Consider the following 16882-nt stretch of genomic DNA (forward strand, 5'->3'; position numbering starts at 1 on the left):
CGTTGTGGTATATGGAGCTGCCTGAAGTGAAGTAGACTCAAAATCGAGGGAGGGAGGGTCTGCACTTCAAAATGGCGGCAGGGATTCCCCCGAGGGGAAGTGTTTAGGGAAGTTTTCAAGTGTGTGTCTAAAAGTGAACTGGAACGCAGCTCTTGTCTACAGCTGCTCCGGCGTTGAAACAAGAGCGGAGTGTGACTCACTCAGGGCGGGTCTACTCTAAAACTGCTGTGTCAGTCAACAGTCATGGCAGGGGCTTGTGCAAAAGTACGTCACATTGCCCCGAATCTGAGAACGGCTTGAGACACTGGGGAGATTTTTATCATTATAGGGTGGTTGTGTACACACACTGCCAACACACATTTATGTTCAAACACCATGTAAAAGTGAATTTTGCACAATAGGTACCCTTTAAAAGGTAAACCCTGCACTTAAAGGCCCCCTGAAATAAAAAAAATATATATTTTTTTAGCTTTTAGTATCAATATGTTAGGATTAGGTTATGAACAAGCTGGTGTGTTCCAAACCAATGACAAAATTCACATTTAGGAGATATAAGCATTCAAAACTTACAGTCCCTCACTTCCGTTAAAATGGATCATGGATTTTTATAGCGTCACCACAAACTTCAGCTTCTCATCACATCTTCTGTCCAATCAAATGCTCTCTAGAATGTAAAGCGTCCCGCCCCCTATGTTATAAATAACACCTGACCAAAGCGACTGTTCGTTGACACATCACGTAGGAATATGTATTTTTGCCAGGGTGGATATTCTCCCGACCACTAATTGAAACAACTCGCGGCATGTAGGCCTACATGTACATGTACATTATACAAATAAATAAATAAAAAAACTATATGAGTAGGGATTAGAACCCAGAACCTCTTACACGGTTGGCAAAAGTATTAACACTAGCACATGAAAGCTACAGTCGCGGATCTATGTTTTCAATTTGTTTCAATATGCCAATTTAGTGGAAATTACGTCAACGCATCATATAAAGCTGCGTGTTCCAAGGTACTTCAGTGGGCCTTTAAACTAAAACGAAAAGTAATTTTCCCATTACAGTGCAGATGTACCAAATCACATAGTTTAAAAACTGATAAGTAAGCATGTGCTGCTACTGCAGCAGGTTCACTGAAGATTTGTGGTTTTGTGTTCATGTGTGTTTTAGGTCCTGGTCTCCAACGGCCCGTGACAACCCATTTAATGACCTGCGTTACGTGAGAGGAGGGTTTGTGTACCTGCAGGACATGGTGGATCGAGGAATCACTAAGGTTCAGACTGGAGTCAGTCAGCCGCTCGGAGTATTCGCACAACAGATGCCGTACCCATGTTACATGGACGACGTGTAAGCAAAACTGTGTTTGTGTGTCTGTGTGTGTGTGTGTGTGTGTTTGAGTGATCACTTCAGCAAAACTGCCCTTGTTCAGGCGTTTTGTCCGTGACTGTGAAATATGAGAAATTATATAAACACTGATGTTCTGTTTTTTCACATTTAAAAGATAGTTTGGTGTTGAGAGTGGGATGGTAGACCATGCGTAGAGGAAAGGGATGTTTTTCTTTCGATCTTACAGCATAATCAACGGCTGTGATTCATGGCTGAAGTAAATGTCAAATTAATATTGGCTTTGATTGGTTTTCTCTCTCTCTCCATCGGCTTGAAAAATCCATCAGCGGGGGATTGTGTGCATTTGTTTATTTGTGGTGACGTGAACGTCAGAGCCACTGCTGAGCGCCACTGTGTTGTTTTAATGTGTTTATTGATTTGTGAAAAGCTGTGTTTTATAGATTTGAATGAGGCTGCTTTCATGAAACTGAGACATCATGCATGGGGTCTCAAACTCTAGCCAGGTGATATTCTCAAATATAAGTGTTTTTGCTACCATGTATCTTAATTTGGTTCCAAGAATGCGCACACCCAAACATTTTTGATGGATGTGCGCAAACAGACCTCATTTTTATGTCCCCTGTTACATATTGTATACATTTAAGAGATGGTTCTTTCACAATAATTAGTTCATTGGTTGTAATTAGTTAGTTAGTCTAGTTAGTAGAGATACAATGATAATTACAGATTCTTGCTTTAAGAAAATTAGTGGACTGTGAAAGATCAGATAGAAGGAAGCAATAGAGATTCACATAAACAATTATAAAAAACTATAGATCACACGCAACTTTCATACAAGACTTTCTGTGAATCTTAGAAATTGGCTGTGTTTACTCAAACTTTGTCCTATGCACTCGCGAGGGTTTGGGTTAGTTCACCCAAAAATTAAAAATCTGTAATTTACTCTCTCCTTCATGTCATTCCAAACCCATAAGACTTTTGTTCATCTTCGGAACACAAATGAAGAATTTTTTTCTGTCTCTCCATTGACAGTCTACGCCACTACCACTGTGACGATGTATAAAGTTCACAAAGAGATGGTAAAAATAATCCATATGATTTGAGCGGTTTAGTCCAAATTTTCTGAAGAGATACGATCGGTTAAAATGATGAACAGATTTAATTTAGGCTTTTAAACTCGCTCAAAAAACTAGTCAAAATCACAGTGATCTGGCTTGCGCTGCAATTATCCACTATTATAACAACATCTCTGGCGGTCAGGAGGAACAAAACAGCTATTTTTGAGAGAGTAATTACTTTTATTTGGCAAGGATGCATTAAATTGATGAAAAGTGACAGTAAAGACTTTTATAATGTTACAATTACAATATACAAAAGTTATATTTTAAATAAATGCTGATCTTTTGAAGTTTCTATTCAAAGAACACTGAAAACTAAAATGTATAATGGTTTAAAAAAATATATGAAGCAGAACAACTATTTTCAACATTGGTAATAATAAATGTTTCTTGAGGAGCAAATCAGCAGATTAGAATGATTTCTGAATCATGTGACACTGAAGACTGAAGTAATGATGCTGAAAATTCAGCTTTGCATCACAGGAATACATTACATTTGAAAATATATTCAAATTGAAAAGATATTTTAAATTATAATAATATTTCTCTGCTTTTACTGTATTGTACTTTTGTACTTTGTTTGCACAAGAGACTTGAACATGAACATGAAATAATCTTACCAATCCAAATCTTCTGAAACTTCTAATTGTTTATGCATGTAACATATCATGTGTGTGTGTGTGCGTGTGCGTGTGCATTGCGTGTGTGTTTGTTCTAAGGTCATAAATCTCATAATCCTGGAGCGCTGTTCAGCCTCCTTGCAGAATCAGTCAGACCTGCGACATTTAGTTCCTCTTGAAAACTCCCAAAACTCCAATTCTATTCAGCATTAGAGGGACAGAGAATGGAGAGAATGCTAATTTGCTTTCCAGTCTGTGTGTCTGTGTTGAGCCATTTTTCACCACACCAAAAGCCTAAATCTGATTTGTAAATATAAGGGGCAAAAGAGTTTCATGTTGTAAATCCCTAGATCTTCCAGAAGATTCTGGACTGACTGGATAAAAACAGTTTATCTACTGCCATAATTTCATATAATATACTTTTTATTTCTAAGTGTCAGATAATACATAAGAAAAGCCGCATTTTCTTGAAGGGAATTTCTGTATCTCAATGATTTATAATATCAATCCTTTAATGATCCAATAGCAGCCTTCAAATTTTACATAAGAACAATAAAAACTTAAGATATGTAAGATATGTTTATATGTAATAAAAAATCGTATTTTAAATTAATAAGGAGCAATAAAGACATACTGATACAAAAACATATCATTATTATTGAAGTACTAAAAACCAAATAAACTAAAACTAAATACTAAAATGTAATAAAATATAAATAGACATTGAAAAAAAAAACTAATAACAATTACATTTTCAAGTTGTAACTTAGTGCCAATTTACGTTGGAACTAGGGTAAGTTGATAGTGAAAATAATTGTGCTATTAAAGTTATGTTCAGTGCTAAATTATCTGCATAGTTACCTTATTTTATTTTATTCCATCAATGAATCGGATGCTAAAACAACACAGACGCAATGTCTGAACAAATTTCAGCAGGTACTAATCAGTCTTAATGGCTACAGAATGTACTCGTCATTCTTATTTATAACCAACGTTTGTTAATGTTACCATACTTAGCCGTTTACATCAGGACGAGCAACCGTTTGTGCTTCTGTGTGAACGAAACCGAAGAGAGTTGAGTGAGATGTGATGGTAAATTAATGCGTTTTAAAGAGTTTGTTATCGCCGTCCCCCGACTGTTTCTGGTGTCAGCTCTAATTGTATTGCGGTGCCTCTCCCTGACTGTATTTATGAAAGGTAAGCAGAACTGATATGAGAAATCTATAGCTTGGCATATTTTGAGAGCACATGATATATTTGAGCTGCTAGCTAATTGAGCACAGACAGCACTTTGTTTCCGGAACCTTCTGCTCCGATATTGACATGACATTTTACTGGCCTTAATAGAGTACTTTAATACAGGCTTACTGTATTATCAAACCGTCACTGAATGATGAATCATACTGACGCTTAGCTCTGTGTGTGGTGTGAAGATCATTCAGCACAGCAGGATTCATTCAGAACCATATCAGCAGCACCTTGATGAGCAGAGGTCATTATTATAGTACCAATCTTGTTGGTTCACCCCCGCTTATTATAGTTAACTGACACTAAAACCATGAAATCATTACTTGAAATAAAATAAGCTTTACCTGAAACCAGTTTTCAAGGCAAAATTCCTCACTTTGGTTTAGTTTAGGTACAAAATAACTAAAACTAAACAAGCTAAGTTACTATATTGACATATTGAAAACAATTAACAATTTACTTCAGGCTTATATAATGCATTATCAAATATTTTTAATGCCTTAATACAATTTTTTATGCATTTGATGATCTCAAGATTAATTGTAACCACAGGTATTATAATGCTGATCTATCCATTGTTGCACCTTTAGAAAGTATAATGCATTAAAACACGACAAACAACCAATAACTGTTTTTAAAAATGTGGATATATAAGTACGTATGTCCAACTTTATTTGCATAAATACTGTATCCTTGTTTAGGGCGATAAATACGTTATATCAAATCTCAACTGCTTGTTATTGCTTGCTATATTATTGCAATCTAATAAATGTGGCTATAAGGCATGATTAAATTATGGTATTATAAACATCGACATCATGATTTTCAGTAAATCTTTTTTCTTCTTCTTTCTTTTTTTTTGTAAGAGTGAATTAAGTCATGTTGATTTTTGGCAGTTCTGACATCAGTTCTGGTCATTCCTGCAGCTTTGTTTCATCCATTGGCACCATGTTGCCCATGTTCCTGGTGCTAGCGTTCATCTACACGGCCTGCCAGACCATCAAAGGCCTGGTTCTCGAGAAGGAGCTCCGTCTGAAGGAGGTTCTGCGAGTTGTCGGTGTTCGGAACGGTTCAATATGGTTCTGCTGGTTTATAGAGAACATGGTTCTGCTGACCATTCCCTGTGCTTTGATCTCTTTGATGGTGAAGGTTAGTGTCGCCGAAACACTGAACAATCAGAAACGGAAATCTGACCGAATAAATAGACAAAAAAAGTCAAGGATGCAAACTTGTCACCTTTTGGTGAAAACTGGCATTTGCAGGGTTCTGCAAGGAGTCATGGGAAATAAAATGTGAGCGCAGCACTTAAAGGGATAGTTCACCCAAAAATGAAAATTCTGTCAGTATTTACTCACCCTCATGTTGTTCCAACCCCATAAGACCTTCGTTCATCTTCGGAACACGAATTAAGATATTTTTGATTAAATCTGAGAGCTGGATCACTCCTCCATAGGCTTCTTAAGGGATTGACTCTTGCCGGCCCCGAAAAGTTTTTAAAGACATCGTTAAAATAGTCCAAGTGACTACAGTGGCCCAATTCTAAGTTTATCAAACGACAAGAATACTTTTTGTGCGCACGAAAAAAAAAAAAAATAGCGACTTTATTTCAACTATTAATTTCCTTCTCTGTGGGCCTCTGGTCAGTTCACTAGTGTAATAGCATAAGCTTCTGTTGTTAAACGTCACACGCGTCACCCACATGACCAGCGTCGGCCAATAGTGAGCCTACGTGTGACGTCTACGTAATCACACTAGGTTAACTGACAACAGGCCCACAGAGAAGGAAATGAATAGTTGAAATAAAGTCGTTATTTTTTTTTGTTTTTGCGCACAAAAATTATTCTCGTTGCTTGATAAACTTAAGATTGAGCCACTGTAGTCACTTGGATTGTTTTAACGATGTCTTTAATAACTTTTCAGGGAACAAGTGTCAATCCCTTAGAAGCCTATGGAGGAGTGATCCAGCTCTCAGATTTCATCAAAATATCTTAATTCGTGTTCCGAAGATGAACGAAGGTCTTACGGGGTTGGAACAATATGAGGATGAGTAATTACTGACAGCATTTTTCATTTTTGGGTGAACTATCCCTTTAAAGCGCTGACTGTGTTCATTTACACACGTAAAGCTCATGATCCGGTGTTTTCAGTGTCTCAGAGTGTCTCGGTTCACAATAAATGCTTCTCCACACAAACTCCATCTCTGCATGTGATTTAAGTTTGTGTTGCGTATTAATGTTTATTTCGTATATGACATATATTGTCAATAAAAAAAGAAGCTTTAAGGCAGTGTAACGTTTAAAAGCAAATAATATAAGAGAGCCATAAATATTAGTATTGTAATTTTTCTGTTTTTCTGTAAAATGAACATTATTTTACAGTACAGTATTATTATTACTAAAATTATATACTTCTTTATTAATTTGTAAAATTTTCATATTTCAATATAATAAAAATTACATTTTAAATAATAAGAGTAAGTGTATAGTCTTATTAAATGGGTATTTTTTAAATTAATTTAGTGTTTATTAATAGCATATCATATTTTAATACTTAGCTTTAAATTTTAATAATCATTATTATTATTATTAGTAGTAGTAGTAGTAGTAGTTGAATGAAGATCCTTATTCTAATCCACATTTTAAAGCAAGTCCGCTGACCCTCTAGCAGGTTTGCACCTTTTTCGCACAGATAAGTATGCATCCTTGAGAAATCAAACCGAATAATCAAACAAATCAGAAATCGGGCCTAATAATCAAAACCGCAATCAGACCGAAAGATTATACAAAACAGAAATCACTCAACATCATCACAAAGCATTTTGAGAACGCACAAGTCACATTGTACACACACGTTGTACTGTGGCTGCCTTCGCATCATCCAAGTGGATGCTGCACACTGGTGGTGGTTGAGGAGAGATTCCCTGATATGATTGTAAAGCGCTTTAGGTGTACAGTAGTACATATGAAAGTGCTATATAAATGCCTCATTTATTCATTCATTCATTCATTCACAAAGTCAACATGAAATCAAAATGGATCAATATTTATATCCTGTAAGTCGTCAGCTCACGGGAGAGTGTGAGAGATGTATAGTCGCCTTACCATACAAATTTGTTTATTGACAGTTTACTTGTTTGAGCTTTAAATTCAACAGATTTGCTATATGTTTCATAACTGTTTGTTTGAACCCTTTAGAATGCAAACCAACCTGAGCTACAATATATTTAAAGTCATTAAGAAAAATTGTTAGACAAGCTCAAATGTAATGTTAAAAGGCACAATGATCTATTTAACATAGAAAAAATGAAGGTGCTTGTGTTGAGAGGTTGCACATTCATAAAGTCAAAGTGCTTTGTGGTTTTAATGCTCATGATTACAGTGGAAATAATTACAGGGAAATGATTATTCCAAAATTGAAGCAAATCAAGCAGAAACGGGTTGAACTTTGATTCCTCCAAATTGGGTTATTATGCTAATTTGTTATGCACAGTATCAAATTGTTGATGATTTCGAGCCGACCTCCTACCTATCACTCGCCGCCTCCCTCCATCGTCTTTTTAAAGAATGTTTTTCTGTTTCCAGAGCATTTTGTGTTCATCTGCAATGAGATAGGGATTATTCTCTTTATTGAGGATCAGCCTGTTTTACACTTGTAGGTTTTTCGCTTCCACATTGGTTGTCACAGTGTAAACTTAATTCCAATGAGTTCCAATAGAGGCCAAGATCTGAAATCTTTTACTCTTTATAAATTAAATTGTGTGTGCATATTTGAACTTGTTTAAAAGCAACACAACAGCACTTTTGCTGTAAGGAAGCTTGAGACTGCCACAGGCGATTTTGGTCTCTAAACTGAATCTAAACTGCTCAGTCATGTCGTTCTCTTTGTCAGTGCATTTAATTTATTCTCTTTGTCTGTTCGGTTCGCTCTTCATTTTCACACTTTCATTTAAATGCTCTTAATTGTATTACAAAACTCATCATCATCTTAAAATCTGTAAATGGTTAAAAACTTAAATGGTTTAGTACATACAAAACATTGCACTTTCTTGTTTTCAATAAAAAAAACATTGAATTTGCATTGGGTTGAATTTCACTTTTCTTGGAAACCATTTGTGCATCTGTGCTGGGAACCCAATTGGTTTTTACCAATGTAAATAAAGTGTTATTTGAGACCAGTTTACTAATTATAATACCACAATCCAGTAACCGAAGCAGCTTTACCCTGCAGTAGTGTATTTCTGATTCCTGTGAAACGGATCAAGTCTGTGCCTCTCTGAGCACAAAAAGAGAAGAGTGACAGCTGGCCTGTTATTGTGTCAAAACGGAAGAGAAGAGACAGGTGATCGTATAAACCAAGTTTATTAATTGGATGCAGGGAACAAACACTGGTCGATGAAAGGGTGAATGTGAAGTTCAAGCAGTTGCACTCTGACTTAGCTGAGTGGAATATGATGATGAACAGGTGCAAGAGGTTGAATGGATGTTACAGGCTGAAGACACAATGGGATCAGAAGACTGAAGATAGAAAACAGGCATCCAAAGATGGGTAGTCAGGCAGGTAAGTCTCAGGCTGGTAACAGGAGTTGTAGCTAGAGTCTGTACGTGGTTAGGTGAGACCAGACAATGGTGTGCAGTTTGTGTGTGGTGTATATATAGTGCAGGTTGATGAGGAGGTGCAGGTGCGTTGAATCAGTAGTCTGGAGAGGGTGAACGAGTGGGCGGAGCGTGCTGATCTGGAGACGATGGGCTGATAGATGGTTGTCACCGTAACAGTTATAGACCCATTATAGGAGTCTTTATAGTCAGTGGTGTGATTATTCAACTTTCTCAGCCTTTTACACTCTAAAACTCTTTCATTGTTCCTTCGTTTCCATGGTAAAAACGCATATAATGTGCAGGGAATCAGCAGAATAGTGTGGAATTTTAAATTTAGCTGCATGGTGTGAAGTGATTTGAGACTTTGTTAATTGCATTAATGTGTCAATTAAACATGTTGTCTAAATGCATTACTTAGTGCTACCCCAAATAGATGAACTGACCTTGGAAAAAACTGAAATTTTTACCATGAATAGATGAGCTGATGGAGTTGTGCTTTTTCCATCATTGAAAAGTTGTAAGGGCTAAAAATCCTGATCTGATTCCGTTCATACTGCTGAATCATACATGGTCAAGGTAAAGGTAGTTCCAATTTACATATAAATGTAATGTAATGTAACATAAATAGGATATTTACTATATGTCACAAGTTCGTTAAACTGCATGTGTGTTGAAGCAGGGTTAGAACTAAACTCTGCAGGATTGTGGCCCTCCAGTTTCATGCAGCACTGTTCCACATTTGGCACATACATTTTTTTTACATTTTATATATGTAACTTTAACTTAACTTAATTTTGAAATCAAACTACAAAACAAAATGAAAATAAAACTAGTGAAATTTTGAAAACCCTGTTGGGGGACCCAAACTCTAGCAGGCATCATGCATTTAGAAAAATAAGACAAAATGAAATTTGTAAGATGGTTCGTGTGTTTAATATTTATTAGGCAGATCAATGTATGCCCTGCATGTGAGTCCATCAAATGACACTGTTTTAAGATTACATTTGTAATAGATGGGAGTCAAGTGCCCATAGAAAGGTTATTATTTGATATGTCTTTCAAAACTCTGTTAAAATGGAGAAATGACAGATTATTCCACTATTGAGGTACAGCGACTATGAAGGTTCAAGAAAGTTCTTGTGCCTCTTTGTGTTTGCACCACATTCTCTGACATCATACTTCTGGAGGGAGCATATACTTATAAATGAATTTTGGTAATATGGAGTCTACTCGGCAAGTCAGGTTCTGTACACCTGCTGACTGGTTGTCAGGCCAATACAAGAAATAGCAGTGGTAAGAAATCTGTGTGAAAGGATGATTGTTTCCAGCAGTGTTGTTCAAATCAAGAAGAGAGGCAGGTCAAGGACCGAATCCTGCGGTACATCAGTGAATATAATACCCTGAAGGATCTAGCAGTGAAGAAGATCTCAAGCTAGTCGGGTGAAGTTCATGTGATGCCCTATGGACAAAAGTTCCTAGTGATTTAGACTGCAGACAGATCTAGTCAAATGAGGACAGATGATCTGGGGGTAGCTCTTGCCTGCCGCAGGGCTTAAGTAACAGATAGCACATTCTATATAGTGTCCATGTTAAATGCTTTAAAGAAACCATGTTTAAATGCTTTAGAGAACACATATTGGTTTGGGAAGTTGTTTGTGTGTGTATTACCTTGTTGTATAACTCTTTTAATGAAGTGTGGGATTAAGTTTTAATGCTTGTTTTGTGTGTGCATGTGTAGGTTTCTGCGATCTTTGACGCGCTCCCTGCCTCTATATATGACGTTAGCGTGGATCTTCTCGGTTGCGTTGATAGTCAAGGGTGTGGTTCAAGAGAAGGAGGTACGTCTGAAGGAGACTGTGATGATGATGGGGTTGAAGAGCTCAACCTACTGGCTGAGCTGGGCCATCAGCAGCACATTGCCTCTGGCTGTCAGCGCTGCGCTCCTTACTGTCATTCTCAAGGTGATTAATGCTGATTAACTGCCATTTACAAACACTGTGGAACACTGGATCCAAGATCTGATCTGAAATAAACTGGATCAGTGAGCTTCTTCAGCTTTGCTCTAGTAGTGGTTCATAAACTTAAAGGGATAGTTCAACCAAAAATTAAAATTCTGTCAGTATTTACTCACCCTCATGTTGTTCCAACCCCATAAGACCTTAGTTCATCTTCGGAACACGAATTAAGATATTTTTGATGAAATCTGAGAGCTGGATCACTCCTCCATACTAGTCCATAGGCTTCTTAAGGGATTGAAACTTGCCGCCCCCAAAAAGTTATTAAAGACATCGTTAAAATAGTCCAAGTGACTACAGTGGCTCAGTCTTAAGTTTATCAAACGACGAGAATACTTTTTGTGTGCAAAAAAAACAAAAATAACGACTTTATTTCAACAACTAATTTCCTTCTCTGTGGGCCTCGAGTCAGTTCACTAGTGTAATAGCGTAAGCTTCTGTTGTTGTACGTATTGTGACATAGCTCTATGTAATCACACTAGGTTAACTGACTAGAGGCCCACAGAGAAGGAAATGAATAGTTGAAATAAAGTCGTTATTTATTTATTTATTTTTTGCGCACAAAAAGTATTCTCGTCGCTTGATAAATTTAAGATTGAGCCACTGTAGTCACTTGGACTATTTTAACGATGTTTTTAATAACTTTTCGGGGAACAAGTGTCAATCCCTTAGAAGCCTGTGGAGGAGTGATCCAGCTCTCAGATTTAATCAAAATATCTTAATTCATGTTCCGAAGATGAACGAAGGTCTTATGGGGTTGGAACAACATGAGGGTGAGTAAATACTGACATAATTTTCATTTTTGGGTGAACTGTTCCTTTAATAAAAATTTGTTTTGTTTGTATAAATTATTGTATTTAGGTTGATTCAGTGATACTAATCTATTTAACTTGAATAAAACCAGTTAATTTATATGTTAATTTTTTTCAGTTTAGGATACTTCACAGCAGTTATAAAAAAATTCTGTGAAAAAAAGTGAGACAACTGAAGCACTTACCATGAAATTAATAACAATGATCATTTTATTCATTAATTATCCAATCAACTTGCGGAGAACCACTGCTCTCGAGAGTAAAAACTGGTGTAGGATCAGATGGTACAGTGTTTGCGAATGGAAGGTTTTGCAGTGGGCAGTGTGACTCTGTGTGGGTTCAGCAGGTTTGAGCACATGGCAGATGAGCTTCTGTTATGTCTCTTTGCTGTATATTCAAAATCATACATGATTTGTTTATCTCAACCCACCAGAGCCATGAAGCTTATCGCTTATTCAATCATAGACCTGCCTTTTAATCAGCTCTCTCTCTATCTCTGCTCTTGACAGATCTAATCCCTTCTTTTAGACGAGTGGGTTTTCAATGTGTGTTGTTCTGCTTTGTAATTATCAGGTTGCATTATTGACGCATCCATGGAAACTCAAACACATCATTCATTAAAGGCTCCGTAAAGCTTTCACACGTCTCAACAACTGTGTGACAAGACATTACTACAAGAATGTGGCTCCATCATATTTCTTTTCTCTTCTATCTCTCCTTCTTTCTTTTAGTATGGAAATATTCTGCGATACAGTGACCCCTCTGTGATCTTTGTATTCCTCCTGGTCTTCTGCGTGGCAACTGTCATGCAGTGCTTTTTCATCAGTGTGTTTTTCTCTCGGGCGAATCTGGCAGCCGCCTGTGGGGGCCTCATCTACTTCCTGCTCTACCTCCCTCATGTGCTTTGCTATGCCTGGAGGGATGTCCTAGGCTTTGGCGCCAAGATAGCCACGGTGAGACATTCAACACACCTCTACACCAGCCTGGAGAATTAATGTCTTAATACATCAAATCATAAAACGCAGATCCACAGTAGAGTCCGGACTTGTCAAAAAAGTAGTGTACTTTTGTTGTAGTGTACTTCAAATCTTAAAAGTATATTTTAAAAATAACTACTTGCAGATAATGTAATATCAATTAAATAAAAGATCACTTAAGTGCACTTGAAGAGAGTATACTTTTATTCTTAACAAAGTACAATGTCAAGTTCAAAGTTTTAAAGAAAAGTGAATTTTTTAAATCTTGTTTTAGTAAGATTTTGTCATGCTCTAAAGAAGTACACTTGTTTTGATGTTGACTAACATACTAAAGCACATGTACTTGATTATAATTGTACCTGCAGGGTGTTATTCAATATTACATTTAAAGTTAATATTTATTTTAAATGCATTAAATTGCAACTACTCTTTGCAAATGTTTTATTGAAGATATATTTTATAAGTACACTTTAACCATATTTTAAAGACAATAGAATATGTAGACAATTACATATAAAGATTTACTTAAGGGTTTCATTCAACCAAAAATGAAAATTCTGTCATCATTTACTCACCCTCATGTTGTTCCAACACTCTAGCAACTACCATTTTGACTTTTTGAAGCATCGAAGTGGTAGTTGCGTAGACCGTCAATGGAGGGATTGAAGACTCTTAAATTCCATAAAAAAATATCTTAATTTGTGTTCCTAAGAAGAGCCTTGCGAGTTTGTTACGGCATGAGGGGAGGTAAATGATGACAGCATTTTCCTTTTTGGGTAAACTAACCCTTTAAGTGTTAACTAAGGGAATTAAAAAAACAGTACATTTCAGCTAATAACAATTAATATTAATTTAATAAATAAAATACATTTTCATTTAATTACGTTTCACTTTCATTAAGTGTCTGGAGACATTACTTTCAGTTTACACTTAAGTATACTCCTTTAAAGTATATTATTTCTGTAATGAGCTTTTTAATTATGGTTTACTACTTTTTTATAAAAAAAATTATTTGCCAAAAAACAAGAGGGAAAAAAAGCAGCTTCATCATTACAAATGCTTCATCATTACAACAATTACAAATATATTTAAGTGCATGACATACAGTACTAGTTTCAACAAAAAGGATTGAAATTATATTTTAGTTTACCACAAATGCTTGTCAGTACATTAAGCAGCACACATTAACTTATTCCATAGACAGTAGTATTAATGGAATTACATATAAAGATATATTCAAACTAAAATACATTAATTGTTGTTAAGCTACAATTAAGTGTCCAAAAACTTTACATTCAATTCCCATTTAAGTATATTATTATAAAGTATATTATTTCCATGATTAGTACCTTTTTAAAAGTATGCAGTGAATGAAACACTCAAGTCCTTTTAAGGTACAAATCCACAGAAGCAGATTCAGATCTCTGGAGAAGCTCATCCTGGAGCTCCATTCATCTCCAGTGAGGATGTGCATTAGTGAGAGAGTTATAGCAGTGACCCCACACCTGAAGAGAAGAGCAATGGAGGAGCACTTTTGCCCTTTGAGAAAGAGAAAGACCAACTAAATGACTTACAGCTGCATTTCCGTCATTGTGACCAATCAGAGTGACCTTTATCTCACGCAAAGATATTCGCTCTATTAAGCAGTGTGTGGATGTCTTCCTCTTATCAGAGAGAAGTGTGTGTGTGTGTGTGTGTGTGTGTGTGTGTGTGTGTGTGTGTGTGTGTGTGTGTGTGTGTGTGTGTGTGTGTGTGTGTGTGTGTGTGTGTGTGTGTGTGTGTGTGTGTGTGTGTGTGTGTGTGTGTGTGTGTGTGTGTGTCTTGGCATTCAGGCGCCGCTGTCTAGGCTAGATAAATGAGCCTACAGGCCCATTAATGTGAGCAGTACTGTTTACTTTGAAATTGTGGATCGTGGCAATGCTGCTGTTTTGATCTCATATTCATACCTGAGTAAAAATGCACACAGGAGGGAAGGATTTGCATTAATGGCATGGACCAGGCAGGAGGGCCCAGCCAGTCTCTGACCTCTCCGTCTCTGTCCCAATAGAGCCTGCTATCATGTGTGGCGTTTGGATACGGCTGTGAGAATTTCGCCCGTTATGAAGAGCAAGGTATCGGGATTCAGTGGAGCAACATCCTGGTCAGTCCGCAGGAGAACGACCGCTACTCCTTCATCGTTTCCATCTTCATGATGCTCTTTGACGCTCTCATTTACTGGATAATGACCTGGTACATCGAGAACGTTTTTCCAGGTAGGACAGTCTGACAGCATAGATAAATATTTAATTACGTGTTTTCATCATTTTGTTTTTGATTTTAATTAGTTCTTCTTGCTGTTTTGAGATACATTTAAAAAAAAAAAAGTTTAATATATTATGTAACGTACAGTTCTGATCAAAAGTTTGGGGTCGGTAAGATTCTGTAATGTTTCTTAAACAAGTCTCTTCTGCTGACTGAGGCTGCATTTATTTAGTCAGTAATAAATACAGTAAAAACAGTTAAATAAAATATTATTGTAATTTAAAATAACATTTATATTTGAATATGTTGTAAAATGTAATTTATTTCCGTGATGCAAAGCTGAATTTTCCGCATCATTGCTTTAGTCTTTAGTGTCACATGATCCTTCTGAAATCATTCTAATATTTGCTGCTCAAGAAACATTTCTTATTATCATCAATGTTGTAACAAGTTGTACTGCTTCATTTTTTTTAAATCATAACACACTATGAATTACAAGTTTAGGCTAAGTAATATTTAAAAGGTGTATTAAATTGATCAAAAGTGACAGTAAATAAATTAATAATGTAAAAATTGTATTTCAATTTTAAATGTTGTTCTTTTAAAACATCAGAGAATCCTAAAAAAAGATGCATCACGGTTTCCACAAAAATTTGAAGCAGCACAATTGTTGTCAACATTGATAATTAACAAGTTTTTTTTGAGCAGCAAATCAGCATGTTATAATGATTTCTGATGGATCATGTGACACTGAAGACTGGTGTTATAATATAAAAAAATCAGCTTTGCATCAGGTATAAATTACATTTTACAATATAACAATAGAATACAGCATTTTTTAAATTCTTATAACATTTCACAATATTCCCTTTTTTTTTTCACTGTATTTTCGATCAAATAAAAGCAACCTTGGTGAGCACAGTGGTGTAGTCTACGTGATACGCAGGTATACGGCGTATACCCACTAGGAAAGGTCAAGGATTTCCGTATACCCACTTAAGAAACCGTGAGGATTTGTAACAACATCGTTTTTTGACAGAACTTTCAAACTTTTATTCATAAATTCACCCCACCTGTGTTTGCACAGCGACACGGATCGAATCGTGGAATCCAGTCAACAATGTAACTTGGCCTACTGTAAAGTGGAACTTCACGGAATTTGCCATTTTTGAATGAATAAATCAAAAGTAGGGATGTACAATGAATCAAATCTCAATATGTACTAGTGTCTAAAGCTAAAAAAGACTGCTATTGAAATAAACTGCATGTTCTGCGTGTCTCTGTGAATGAGCGCTCAATGTGTGCTCTACTACACACTGAAGCGCGCGTGACACTCCTGGTGTTTTCAGCGTCTGAGGAGGACATGAACACATTTGAACTTTGAGCTTTTATGAGAGTCACTTCACAATAATTTTACCATTTCATTTGATAAAACTATCGTCATTCATTCGTATCATATACATGTTTTAATTTAAACAGTGAATTTTTTTTTTTTCAAAAATATCATTTTAAAAAGTAAATTTGTATTTCTGGTTTAATAATGTTTTTTTTTTTTTTTAATTGTCAGCTGATAAAACATGTGCTTCAGGGACCATATTCATATAACATCTAAGGCTATCATAACAATATATCACACCTAGACTACACCACTGGGTGAGCATAAGAGACTTCCTTGAAAAACATTTAAAAAATATTAATTATTCAAAACTTCAGACTGATAGTGTGTAAATAGTATACCGGACTGTATGTATGCTGATAAAATTGGACATATTTATATATCCAGAATGTAGCCTGCTTTTACTTTGATTTATCAGCGTGTGAACAGTTGTTTGCGTCTCTCTTTAGGTCAGTATGGTATCCCAAAGCCCTGGTATTTTCCCTTTACTTCCTCGTACTGGTGTGGAAC

General features: G+C 36.1%; 1 protein-coding gene across 3 annotated transcripts in view; it reads left to right on the top strand.

Moving 5' to 3' along the window:
• The window catches only part of LOC143710818 (phospholipid-transporting ATPase ABCA1), a 272481-nt gene that overhangs the window by 137452 nt on the left and 118147 nt on the right, over positions 1 to 16882 (top strand). For all 3 annotated transcript variants that reach the window (XM_077202050.1, XM_077202051.1, XM_077202052.1), the window contains 5 exons: positions 1174 to 1350; positions 10670 to 10892; positions 12490 to 12711; positions 14783 to 14987; positions 16822 to 16882. The exon at positions 16822 to 16882 is cut by the window's right edge and continues 56 nt beyond it. In XM_077202050.1, the coding sequence (XP_077058165.1) occupies positions 1174 to 1350; positions 10670 to 10892; positions 12490 to 12711; positions 14783 to 14987; positions 16822 to 16882 (888 nt within the window). The remainder of the gene's footprint in view (positions 1 to 1173; positions 1351 to 10669; positions 10893 to 12489; positions 12712 to 14782; positions 14988 to 16821) is intronic.

Source organism: Siphateles boraxobius, unplaced genomic scaffold (assembly GCF_051911475.1).
Source record: "Siphateles boraxobius isolate OS27281-9 unplaced genomic scaffold, OSU_SipBor_1 48, whole genome shotgun sequence".
NCBI classification, from domain to species: Eukaryota; Metazoa; Chordata; class Actinopteri; order Cypriniformes; family Leuciscidae; genus Siphateles; species Siphateles boraxobius.